Consider the following 13224-nt stretch of genomic DNA (forward strand, 5'->3'; position numbering starts at 1 on the left):
ATATCTGGACAGCAGAAGAGGGGCAAATCAGCAATTATCGGTCTAGAAACTGGTTAAAGAAAGAGAGAGCTCTGTGCAAAACAGATGCTGACGAAATCGGCACTGCGAACATATAGGATCCTTAAGCAGGAAATTGCCAAAGAAAATATCTATGATAATTGTAGGGGAAGCTCTTTGTTGTTGGAGGCCAGGACGGGGGTTCTGCGGACTAAGATATTAGAGTCAGGTACCACGAGATAGACACGTTGTGCGTTGCGTGCGGAGAGGGGTAGGAAACGGCTAAACACTTGATACTTTACTGTAAGGGGCTCCAACCTACAGTGGAAAGCAGCGGGGCTGATTTATCCAAGGCACTGCGGTTTAAGGACACTGAAGGGAAGGTAAATTTTAAGCGGGTAGAAGTAACCAAGCGAAGGTTATCTGATTGGTGGCTAAAATCAAGAACAGAGTAAAATTTCGCAAGTCATGCCTAGGTGGCTTGAACCACCGCCCGATTTAAAGGGTTCAGCCTTATCCATCCATCCATCCATCCATCCATCCATCCATCCATCCATCCATCCATCCATCCATCCATCCATCCATCCATCCATCCATCCATCCATCCATCCATCCATCCATCCATCCATCCATCCATCCATCCATCCATCCATCCGTCCGTCCGTCCGTCCGTCCGTCCGTCCGTCCGTCCATCCATCCATCCATCCATCCATCCATCCATCCATCCATCCATCCATCCATCCATCCATCCATCCATCCATCCATCCATCCATCCATCCATCCATCCATCCATCCATCCATCCATCCATCCATCCATCCATCCATCCATGAAAGCGGCAACGGAAGTGAAGCCGCATCCCGGGGGCAAGTTTTCCAACTTTCCTTGCCTAGAAACGTTGACCTCGACCACGACAACCACCGCCTTGAAAATTATGCCGCCACCGACAAAAGCTTCAATGACACGCTCTGCCCACGATTCCCATACCCGACAAAGCCGTGACACGACGCCCAGGACGACGTGCCACGCAAGAGCCAGAACATCCGACTTAGAAGTGGTTATCGATGGCCGGAAATTTACCGCTCTAGTCGACGCACGAGCCGATTACTGGGTGATGAATTGAACATTCGCTGCGCAGCTGAAGAAAGTCACGACCGCTTGGGACGGCCCACAAATTCGCACCGCAGGGGGCCACCTCATTACGCCAAAAGCACTATACACAGCGCGAGTGATTGTCATAAGGAACATACCTATCCTGCGACCTTCGTTGTGTTATGGCATTGTTTCCACATAGTGATCTTGGAAATGGATTTCCTTTTGAGCATCAGGCCATCATCGACCTGCGATCCAAGCTGATCACGCTTTCGAAGAAGGACGCCATCTCTTCGGCGAGAACTCTAAAAAATCACACTACCCTGAGTGTCCTGGAAGAAGAAGTGAGCGTTCCATCCCGTTCAAGCGTCATCTTCACCGTAGGCGCCAGGAAAGCCAACAACACTGAAGCCATCATCGAGGGTAACGCGCAACTGCTTTTTCACGAGGACGGCATTGTGTACACAGAACGAATACAATCCTCGCTTGAATGATGAGGGGGTGAAGAAAGCTTGCCTTCCAACTACTCGATGAGGTGTTTCAGGTCGGGGTCCAAGCTTTCTTGCTGTGCAAAAGAGCTGGGGCCGTTGGGTCCCAGGAAGGCGTCCTCTATCGTCGTCCGCGTTGGTGCATCTAAAGGGGCTCGTAACAAGCAGTCGGCGTCACAGTGCTTGCGTCCGGACTTGTGAACGACGGCGACATCAAACTACTGGAGGCGCAGGCTCCATCGAGCGAGGCGGAAAGAGGGGTCCTTCAAATTTGCAAGCCAGCACAGCGCGTGGTGATCGCCAACCACCTTGAACGTTCGTCTGTACAGGTAGGGGCGGAATTTCGACGTTGCCCAGCTGAGGCAAGGCAATCAGTTGTCGAATAGTTAGTCTCGGCCTTGGGCAGGGAACGGCTAGCGTATGCGAGTACTTCCTCCAGTCCCTCACTTTTCTGAACGAGTTCGGCTCCTGCTCCCACGGTGCTTGCGTCGGTGTGAAATTCAGTATCGGCGTCTTCATCAAAGTGCGCAAGGATCGGAAGACGCTGAAGTTCCTTCAAGGCTTCCAGTTCCGGCGCTTCCCATTCAAATGGCAAGTCTCCCTTTGTGAGGTGGGTGGAGATGCGTGAAATGTTCTTGACAAATCGTCGGTAATAACTTTAATGCCCATCATAGGGATTGTTGGTACTCTACTTCGAGCCCTCGTGGCAGGCGTGTGCGGGACAGATGCCCAATTTGTGCTGCTCAACCATCCTGGGACTGCAACACGGCCAGTGCGTCAAACTCGCAGTGCTTCCTATGCTCCAGTCTTGACGTGGTTGTCGGGTCCGGGTGCTCTCTCCTGGCGCCAGACTGCTGGGGAAGCGATCATCACCCTATCATGATCGGTCTTCACACCTCATATTTCCGACCTTTACGCTACAAAGGTTCTGTGACCAACTGGGACAGTTTTCGCTCCTGTATGGACAATCTCTCCTCAGATTCTTAGCCAATCCTTGTTGAGCGCATACAAACAGCGCTCAACAGTGCTACAACTACCACCTGGACTGATGTTGGTCCACCGGCACCAGACCTCGGCCTTCTTAACTTCTGGGCGGCACGCCGTCAAGTCGAGCTGGCTGCTACGCGAGACCCTACTTCGTCGCAGGCACGTACGCGATTGCACTATCTTACAGCGAAGGCACGCAAATATGAACACGACCTCTCTCGACGGCAGTGACATGCGTGGTGCGAACAAATTTCTGCAAATTCCTCGAATGCCTCTCTCTGGCGAACATTCCGCACAATGGAACGCGGTCGCCGTTCGACTGACGCAGCAGCAGCCGCATGCTTCGTGACTAACTTGTCGCCAGATGATTTCGCCAAAGAATCAGCGCGAAAGTTTTTCCCAAAATACGATGCTGTGCCTTCTTCAGCCGCTGGTTTAAATATGGCAGGCATCCCAGCGCATGTATATCAAATGCCGTCTGATGTCTACGTAGATGAAATTTCGTGTTCATTCTCTATGACTGTGTTGCTGGCTGCAATAAATGATGCGAAACAGAAAACAGCGCCCAGCTCGGACAATATTCAGTGCGAGGTGTACAAGAACCTGAGTAGCGCTGCACTCTATTAGGAATGGCCGCCAGCTGGTATTAGGATTGGCGCCAGCATGTCTCGAGGATTGCCACCAAGACAGAATCTCTCGCCAGGTGTCTGCGGGGTGCATTTACCGCTCTCCCCCGGTCGTTGCTGCGTGGGTCAAGCGGGGAGCAGGGTTCTGCGAAAATCCCTTTAAGGAATCGCTGCCACGGGCCGCGAAGTGGTTCCGGATGTCTTCAGATTTTTCCCGACGTCTCCACCGACCCGACTACCCCTGGCCTCACGGGCACAGCACCAGCGTGGGTACAGATCGCCACAGTGGCTTGTCTGCAGGCTTCGCCGGCCATGCCTAATGGCAGAACCACTAGGGATTATCTCCCGACGGGGCTGCGCCTCGGTTTCTTCGAAGTTCACCGACCGGCGGAGAGCGGGCTGACCACCTGACGTCGCCTGCCAGCCTGGCCGCACACCCCTCTCCCTCGGGTTCAACTTATGCCAGGGGCGTGTCCATGTGTGCGGAGGTGTCTGTTTGTGTGTGATAGCGCAAGTTTTGTCCACACCCACCACGGCGAGGGCGTCCCCTACTTGGGGAATCTAGGGAAGACGCAGTGTATAAAACAGGACTGCAGATGCAGTTGAAGGAGCTCACTTCTGAACTCAAAAGCTTGTAAATATGTAAAATAAACCAAGTCTTCTTCCTCCACTAACGAATCCTTCACTCAGCGGCACTCCTGTCCTGGACGGAGCGGGCGTCATCTTGACCGAGGTTGTGTCGAGAAGCGACCCCGATCCCCACCTTCAACAACTGGTTGCCAGCGCTTGGGATGGACCAGGTGGCATCGTTCTGCATATACGGGTGAGCGCTTTGTCTTTGTTCTATGATTCACCAGGCTTTAAACTCTGGGTAAAAAGTTTGAACTGCTGGTAATCGGGTGTCTGTAGCACAGTGTAGTTTGCACACAACCATAGAACATTAGCGAGTGGGCAAAGCCACCATTTGTGGCAACGGTCATAGACTTCAAGAAGGTTGATAGGGAAGAGCTGTTGCTGATGTGTGATGAGTTGGATGTGGAAGTGGAGGAAGGAATGAGGAAAGGGGCAATCATAAAAGCAATCAATAATAGCGATGCGGACGAAGAAGCGATGCAAATTGCGTGGGAAATGGCAAAGAAAGAGCTAGAACGGCGAAGAAAGAAAGCAGAGGATGAAAAAAGAAATCAGAGGATGAAGAAAAGAAAGCAGCGGATGAAAGAAAAGAAAAGGAAGCCGCAGATCAGATACAACTGAAAATGAGGGAGCTCCAACTCGAAAGTCAGCGTCTGGCAGCCCAAAACGGGGGAGCAAGCATTAGTGACAGATTAAACAGGGTAGAGTCTCACCGTACAGACAAGATGGGCGAAGACATCGGTCTGTATCTAATCAACTATGAAAGGGCGTGTCAAAAGAGCAAAATCGCACAAAATTTGTGGTCACAACGCCTGCCAGGTCTTTTACCGTGCGAGGCGGCTAATGCGATCGCCAGGCTCAGCGAACAGGATGCGGAAAATTATGAAAAGGTGAAATCTGCTTTTCTGAAGAAATACCGCCTTTCAGATGAGGCATTTCGGCAGCGTTTTAGGGAGGCAACAAAAAAAAGCAATGAGGATTATACGGAGTTTGCGTACACATTGAAAAGCAACCCTGTAGAGTGGCTTAAGGGGGCAGGCGTGTACGAAAGCAGGGACAAGGTAGTTGAGTGCGTTTGTCTGGAGCAGTTTTTCCGCAGCATTCCACCGTCCGTAAAACTATGGGTGCAGGACAAAGAAAAGGTAGAGACAGTAGAATGAGCAGCTCAACTCGCAGAAGGATTCTCGACGCGGAGAAAGGCGACTGCGGAGGAAGACCAGTCAGAAAGAGGAACTACCTCAAGAAAGTATTTTTCTTCTAGACGGCCGGCTCTAAATAGAAACGTGGGGCAGGGTGTAACACAAAAAGAATTCACCGAAAAGGCTACAGAGAAGAGCGGCAGTCAAACGAAGGACGAAGGGGTAGAAAAGGCGGGGAAAAAGGAGTTCGAGGCCAGGCAACCGTTGCGGTGTTATAAATGCCAAGAAACAGGGCACATCGCTGCAAGATGTAGAAACTAGCGATTGGTGTTAGCGTACGTAAACGGTAGTGATGAAAACCTAGAACTGCTTCGCCCCTACCTTCATGAGTTAGGGGTAAATGGCAAGCCTTGTAAGGTGCTCAGGGACAGTGCGGCTACGATGGATGTAGTCCACCCATCCTATGTTACGTCTGAGGATTTCACGGGAGGAGTAACTTGGATTAAACAGGTGTTGGAGGAGCACAGTGTTTGCTTACCTATGGCAAGGGTTGAAATTTCAGGTCCGTTTGGAAAACTGGTGACGGAGGCAGCCGTCTCGAAAACAGTTCCGCTGGAATATCCTTATCTGTTCTCAAACCGGTCTGACCGGCTCTTGCGTGAGCGAGGGCAGATCTTTGGAGAAGGAAAAGTGCAGGCACTAACGCGCTCTAAAACCCGCCAGCTCGCCGCTCAGTTAACTCAGGACCTGGGACAGGGAGAAGCAGAAATCGGAGCAGAACCTGAAATCATGGAGCCAAACCTAGTGGCTGAACAAGGGGTCGAGGTTGTCGCTAGATCAGGCGACATCGACGCAGCTGCGGCGCCAAGCGAACAGCAGGAAATAGAGCCTGTCGGAGCGTCAATATTGGCCCCGACTTCGCACAGTTTTGAGCGGCTATTGGAAATAGACAGGGATATGCTGAAAGCAGAGGAAAAGAATGACCGTAGTTTGAGGCGCCTGCATGCTACCGCGGAAAAGGGCATAGCGAGGCGTAACATCACGATACTCGAAAAAGGCGGACTGCTGTACAGGCACCACAGAGATCGCAAAGGCAAGACGTTTGATCAGCTGGTGATTCCGGAAAAATACCGGGCGGACCTTCTGAGATTGTGTCATGGGAACAGCTGTTCGGGACACTTGGGGATCAAGAAAACGAAAGAGCGACTTTTAATGGAGTACTACTGGCCAGGGTGCTTCAAAGACGTGGAGCGGTACGTGAAGTCGTGTGACGCATGTCAACGAGTCGAGAAACCACAAACAAAATGGAAGTGCAGTGTGAGGGTCCGGTGGAAGTTCAGCACAGGCTGTCAGAAACAAACTATGTCCTGAAAAAACCCGGCAAGAGAAATGAGGTTACCATCTACCACTGCAATTTGATGAAACCTTATGTAGGCAGGGAGGAGGAGGTAAATATGATGTTAAACGCACCCGAGGAAGTACAGGCTGATCTACCTGAGTTAGCAACAAACCACGATGCGGAGTGCAGCGTCCAGGACATTCTTGCGCGCTCTGCGAGGGCTGATGTTCTGAAAGAGGAACAGGTAGATGAACTTAAGGGTCTTTTGGGAGAATTCAAAGCGATGTTTAGCAGTTGGCCAGGGAAAATTGACCTGATCACTCACGAGATCGAGCTGACCTCCTCCGAAACAATCAGGTCAAAAGCTTATCGAGTGTCACCACGTCAACGGCAGATCTTGGAGACGGAGATTAAGCGAGTGCTCGAAATCGGGGTAATCGAACGAACTGAAAGTGATTACACTTCCCCTATGATTCTCGTCGAAGTGCCAGGTAAAGAGCCTCGTCCATGCGTGGACTATCGAAAACTCAATTGAATCACCAGAGACCAGCTCTATCCGATTCCCAATATTGAAGAGAGAGTGGAGCGGGTAAGTGGGGCACAGTTCATCTCTACGTTAGATCTGGTGAGTGGATATTGGCAGGTTCCTCTCTCAGACACCTCCAGCCGCTATGCCGCCTTCATTTCACCCATTGGGACTTTCAGACCTCTAGTTTTAAGCTTCGGCCTCAAGAACGCACCGTATAGTTTCTCTAAATTAATTGATATTGTACTTAAAGACATGCAGAGCTATGCAGTCCCTATGCAGTCCCTACTTGGACGACATAGCCATTTTTTCGAACAGCTCGGAGGAGCATATCGCGCATCTGAGTAGCGTGTTGGCAAGGTTGCGGGACGCTGGGCTCACACTGAAGTCTGAAAAGTGTAACTTTTGTTGTTCACAAGTGACCTACCTGGGACACATTGTAGGTCGTGGAACTAGGCAGCCTTCGGAACTTAAAATTAAGCCCATAGCGGACTTTCCAACGCATCGAAGAAAGAAAGACATCCGCTCTTTTATGGGGCTTGTTGGGTATTATCAGAGGTACATTCCTTGCTATTCTCAACGAGCGAGTCCATTGACAGATGCGCTACGAAAGGGAGAGCCCGAAAGGGTTTTTTGGGATGAAGCAAAGGTGAGTGCCTTTCAAGAGCTCAAGAAAGTACTCATTTCACGGCCCGTATTGCGGACGCCTGACTACACAAAAGAGTTTGTAGTTCTGCGCGATGTGAGTGATAAGGGGATGGGCGTTGTATATAGTCAGGTCGGAAAAGACAACGAAGAGCATCCCATCCTATACGCAAGCCGGAAACTGACGCTAAGGGAGGAAGCTTACAGCGCCTCAAAAAAAGAATGCGCATGCTTAGTCTGGGCAGCACAAAAACTGTCATGCTACCTATACGGATCAAAATTCGTTTTTGAGACGGATCACTGCCCACTCACGTGGCTGAGGCAGATGTATCAAAAGAACGGACGCTTGCTGCGTTGGAGCCTCATGCTTCAGGAGTACAACTTCTCTGTGAGGTATAAGAAAGGAAAAATGAATGGCAATGCCGATGGTTTAAGCAGGCTATTCTGAAGTGCTTAAGGTGAAAAGGGTCCTCCAGCTTTTATGAGTGTGTGTGTGTGTGTATTACTAGCAGACCTATGTATGTTTTTTTTTTCAAGTTTAGTTATGTACTTCGATCCATTTCATGCACGGCTCTGACTTTGTTGTGGCCCAAATATCCATGATACGTTGACTTAGATGGCGGAACCATTCGGAGTCGGAATTTGTTATGTTATTACCTTATTTGTTGGGATAAGCCTGGTGGATCAGGGGCACAGACTGGGTGCTTTCGCGTCGTGTGGAGCCTTGTTGCTGGGGCCGAACCGGCCGCTGTTTGCCATTGTGGGAGGTTTGGGGGTTGCTGCTCGCAGAAGATAACCGGTCATCCCATTCCCAAGACCAGCCCATCTCTCATCGGCAATGGATTGCTACCACTGGTCGAACGAGATTTTCCTGGCCGCGGAGGAGGTACTAGGAATGGCCGCCAGCTGGTATTAGGATTGGCGCCAGCATGTCTCGAGGATTGCCACAAAGGCCGAATCTCTCGCCAGGTGTCTACGGGGTGCATCTACCGCGCTCGCCCGGTCATTGCTGCGTGGGTCAAGCGGGGAGCAGGGTTCTGCGAAAATCCCTTTAAGGAGTCGCTGCCACGGGCCGCGAAGTGGTTCCGGATGTCTTCCGATTTTCCCCGACGTCTCCACCGACCCGACTACCCCTGGCCTCGCGGGCACAGCACCAGCTTGGGTACAGATCGCCACAGTGGCTTGTCTGCAGGCTTCGCCGGCCATGCCTAATGGCAGAACCACTGGGGATTATCTCCAACGGGGCTGCGCCTCGGTTTCTTCGAAGTTCACCGACCGGCGGAGAGCGGGCCGAACACCTGACGTCGCCTGCCAGCCTGACGGGGTCCTGGCCGCACACCACTCTCCCTCGGGCTCAACTTATGCGAGGGGCGTGTCCATGTGTGCGGAGGTGTCTGTTTGTGTGTGATAGCGCAAGTTTTGTCCACACCCACCACGGCGAGGGCGTCCCCTACCTGGGGAATCTAGGGAAGACGCAGTGTATAAAACTGGACTGCAGATGCAGTTGAAGGAGCTCACTTCAGAACTCAAAAGCTTGTGAATATGTAAAATAAACCAAGTCTTCTTCCTCCACTAACGAATGCTTCACTCAGCGGCACTCCTGTCCTGGACGGAGCGGGCGTCATCTTGACCGAGGTTGTGTCGAGAAGCGACCCCGATCCCCACCTTCAACAACTCCCTCAACTACTAGACACCATAAACAAAGTATGGTTGGATGGCGTGGTGCCCGAGAGCTGAAATTCGTTGTCGTGATTCCAATCCCGAAACCAGGAAAGCCTCCGACGGACCTTGCCAACTTGTGACCTATCTACTTAACTCCTACGCTGTGCAAGCTGGCGAAGAAAATGCTGGCCACACGATTGTCATGGTGGCTAGAGCTGCACGGTTTTTACGAGCCAGCACAGATCGGCTTTCGTCGATATATTGGTACAGAGGACGGGTTGGCTGTCTTGGCATCTGCAGTTTGGTCATCTACCCGCAGCCGCAATATGCGTACTGTTTTAGCAATGAACGTTGAAAAGGCATATGACAGCATCAGTCATGCAGCCATTCTGAACGCTATTGACATGCTTCATCTACCACTGAGAGGGCGTAACTTTGTCGAATCATTTTTGGAAGGCAGAAAATTGGCAATACGCCTCAGCGGCGGAGCGGTCGGATTATTTGTTCCTCTCTGCGGCGTGCCCCAGGGATCAGTATTGTCGCCGACGTTATTTAATATTGCTTTCATCCCGCTGGCTTGGCGCTTACATGACATCCGTGACATAAAATTTCTTCAGTACGCTGACGACATCACGGTGTGGAGTACTCACCAAGATCTCCGTACTCAGGAGGCTGCCCTACAATCTGCCTTGGATGTTACCTGTAATTACGCATCATCCATCAGACTTCAGCTATTCGTGCATAAAACAACATACACGTCAGTCACCAACCGCTGGGGACGCCGTAAACTTGCTGCAAGTCCAATTTTGTCTATCAGGTACCCCACTACAGGAAAGTCCAAGTGTAAAAATCCTTGGCTTAATGATTCACCAATCAGGATCAGCGACTGCATGGCTGTCGCAGGCAAAAAGGCAAGCTATTCAGACTTTGGGCTTGATTAGAAGAATTGCTCCTAAAACGGGTGGGGCAGGCTCGTTCGTTGCACGGCAATTGGTGAGGGCAGTTCTGCAGCCACGTATTGTTTATCAAGCCCAGTTTCAACATCTTACAAGAGCCCATAGGGATCACCTTGAAGCCGTGAACCGAGAGGCTATGAGGACCATTACGTGCCTTCCACGCATCACACCGGTCATAGCTTTACAAGAGAATGCGCAGCTCAACACCATTGATGAGCTGGGGCAGCAGCGCCGTGAAGCGCGCAGCCTTAAGGCCAGTCTATCGCACTCCGCGCATGCACTGAGGACTTATGCAACGTCACACTCCATTCTTCAGCCGCCAACGCCAGTTCTTCCCCCATGGAAGTTTGTACGGCTCAGTGACAACGAGCCAACAGATAATCGCCGGCCAACATCTGCTAATTCGGCATCGTTGCTTCGCCAGAAATTTGAGGAACAAGATGCTTGCCTGCCTGATGGATCCATTCTTGTCTACGTAGACGCAATCATAGAAGACTGCACAGCAACAACAGCTATCTACTGCCCGTGCAGAACTGCCCTGAATCAAACCTCTTGGTTTCAGCTTACGGAACCCCCTTCGTGTTTCTGTGCTGAGCTCGTTGCAGTTCAAGAAGCTCTCTGCTCCGTGGCCGACATACTATGCTCCCTGCAGCCCGCATTGTCATCCGCACTGACGACCTTCAATTTGTCCGGTTGCTACGACGTGTTAGCCGCTGTCCAACGATATGTCAGAACATCCACTGGATCGCGGCACGCATTCCGCAGCCAGTACGTATTGAGTGGGTCCCACAGGATCTGCTGACCTATCAAAGCCAGGCAGATTTACCGACCCGCCTTGCGAATACAAACTCATCACCGCCTGGGCTCCTTCATTTGGACAATTTTACCCTCCTTTCATCAAGAAAGGAGCTCCTCCGGCGGCGCACACGTGCTCTCATCCCTCCGTGTGCGGTAACCCCACCCCGCGGTCTTACCCGTGCAGAGGAGGTTGCGCTTATGAGGATCCGGGTCGGAGTTGCCCTCACACCAGCCGGCACTCGGAAGTGGCCTCAATACCGAGATTTGTTTCCTCGGCCAGGGTGGCCGATATGTAAACACGAGGGCATTGAAGCCGACATACATCACTTACTGTGGGACTGCCCAGCTCTCAAGCCTACAAGGATCCGGCACCTGATGGTAGCAGGTCTTTCACCAAGCAACCCTGCTTCATACACTGCCTGGACGTAGGGACCGTACCATCGTTCTCTACTGGACTTCATCAAATCAGCTAACCTTTTTCAATTCATTTAATCTCTACTAAATAATTTATCACAACCTCACCCATCATTGATGCCCTGGAGCAATAAACTTCGCTTTAAAAAATCGTCGGTTATACGGACAGAGACCCAGAAATGTGCGCAGAGCTTTCTTATCAGCATGAGGTGGAAGCTCTTCAATAGCAGCTGCTTTTTGAGGGTCTGGGCGCACTTCCTCGTGCTAACGATGTGGCCTAGAAGCAGCAGCTCTTCATAAGCAAAGTGGCACTTTTCTGATTTCAAGGATAGGCCGGACGACTTGATTGCGTCTAGCACTGCTCAAAGCTTTTATAGGTGCTCTTCAAAGTTCGTGGCGAACACAAATATACCATACAAATATTCATCACTTTGAACTAGAAGATGCCATCCGGACTGATGAATGCGGTCTTCGCGCGATCTGTTTCATCGGCTGAAATTTGCAAGTAGCCGATCTTGAGGTCCATCGATGAGACATGCTTGGCGTTGCAGAGCCGGTCCAGTGGGTCGTCGATGCGGGTGAGAGGGTAGACGTCCGTGTTTGTTATGTTGTTCAAGCGGCGTTCATCAACGCAGAATCGAAGTGCGCCGTCTTTCTGTCTGACTAGAACAACCGGAGCCGCCCATGGGCTGTGTGAAGGCAGGATGAATTCGTCGCGAAGCGTTTCTTCCGCTTGGTTCAGGTTGGCTTGTCGTTCTCGCGGCGACACACAGTTTTATTTGTTTTAATGCATCAAGTCAATGCTCCTTTAAGAAGGAAGTAATGCCGCAAATCTTTGCAGAGTTTAATTCTTCAAAGCTGCCGGCACGCTGCTTTATTGCTTTGTTCGGGATGCAAGATGCGACCAGATTTATCTTGATCGCATCCAGGCAGAGCTGGTTCTACGTTGTTCCAGAATGTTCTAGTAACTTAGCACATTTTATCACGAAAGTTCGCTATCAGCTTTAAATTGAGCATGGCCGGAAGCGGCGGGCATTCTGTTCGAGGGCCGCCGAGCACGCTTGTTTCTGCCCCACCGCTGAGTGATTCAGTCCATTGTGGGCGCAAGTCAGTCCAAATAAAGAGTTTTGTTTAGACGCCATGTTCACCATCGTTCTGGTCTCCGGATTGCAGCCACCACTTCGTGACAATATACACAACCTGCAATGGTCCCTGTAACCGCGTCAAAGGAGTGATTGGCACCCTATCTGCGGAACGCCTGTTCGATGAATGAATCATGCAATCATTTTATTTGCTTCAGTCAAAGTGGCGCTGGAAGCGCGATCAAAAAGCCGACAGAGTTGTTGGCTTGCAGGGACCACGCTCGCTGTTACATTCTTGCCGGCAGTAGCAGAAGCAAACAACCGCAACCAGGAGCAAAGAGAACTGCGCAAGCTTTGCAAGGACTTCCAATATACGAAAAGAAAAAAAACACAAGAGCACAGTCGTATTTTAAGATGTAAATTATATTGAAAATATTGTCACGTTGCCCGAAGGCAAGTCAGACGCAAGGACGACCAGGGCACAATGCACACATAACAGGGAGCACCGGACACAGCGCGCGCAACACCCAGGCACTTCCTCTACGTCGTTTTCCAAGAGATTTACCGTTGCACGGCAGCCCGGCCGGAAGAACACCGTCACGGAGTTCTTGAGGGTCGCCGCTGGGCACAGCCAGATCTATGGTTTCAAGCGGGAGACGTGGACAACGTCACTTTGAAATTGGCGGGAGGTGGCGTCCGGGAAGGCCGGATCGTTCTCGTAAGTGACGGCGGTGGCCTGCATAGCGCAGGACACTGTACGTGCCGGGGACACCAAATAACAGCACACTGCTAAACAGCATGCGACAAAACGGCGCACAGAAAAGAGCACAGCGACAAAACAG

General features: G+C 51.2%; 1 protein-coding gene across 1 annotated transcript; it reads left to right on the forward strand.

Annotated features, from left to right (window-relative positions):
• The first annotated feature begins 5401 nt into the window (after window positions 1-5401).
• LOC144127751 (uncharacterized) lies at window positions 5402-12518 on the forward strand. Its single transcript, XM_077660648.1, has 2 exons — window positions 5402-6277; window positions 12474-12518. The coding sequence occupies exons 1-2, from the start codon at window positions 5402-5404 to the stop codon at window positions 12516-12518; spliced, it is 921 nt and encodes a 306-aa protein (XP_077516774.1).
• The last annotated feature ends 706 nt before the right edge of the window (window positions 12519-13224 follow it).

Source organism: Amblyomma americanum, chromosome 4 (assembly GCF_052857255.1).
Source record: "Amblyomma americanum isolate KBUSLIRL-KWMA chromosome 4, ASM5285725v1, whole genome shotgun sequence".
NCBI lineage: Eukaryota > Metazoa > Arthropoda > Arachnida > Ixodida > Ixodidae > Amblyomma > Amblyomma americanum.

Coding starts and splice junctions, on each gene's coding strand:
- LOC144127751 (XM_077660648.1), top strand. CDS start 5,402: ATGGATGTAGTCCACCCATCCTATGTTACGTCTGAGGATTTCACGGGA. Junction 6,278..12,473: donor AAACAAAATGGAAGTGCAGT/GTGAGGGTCCGG, acceptor TCCGGATTGCAG/CCACCACTTCGTGACAATAT.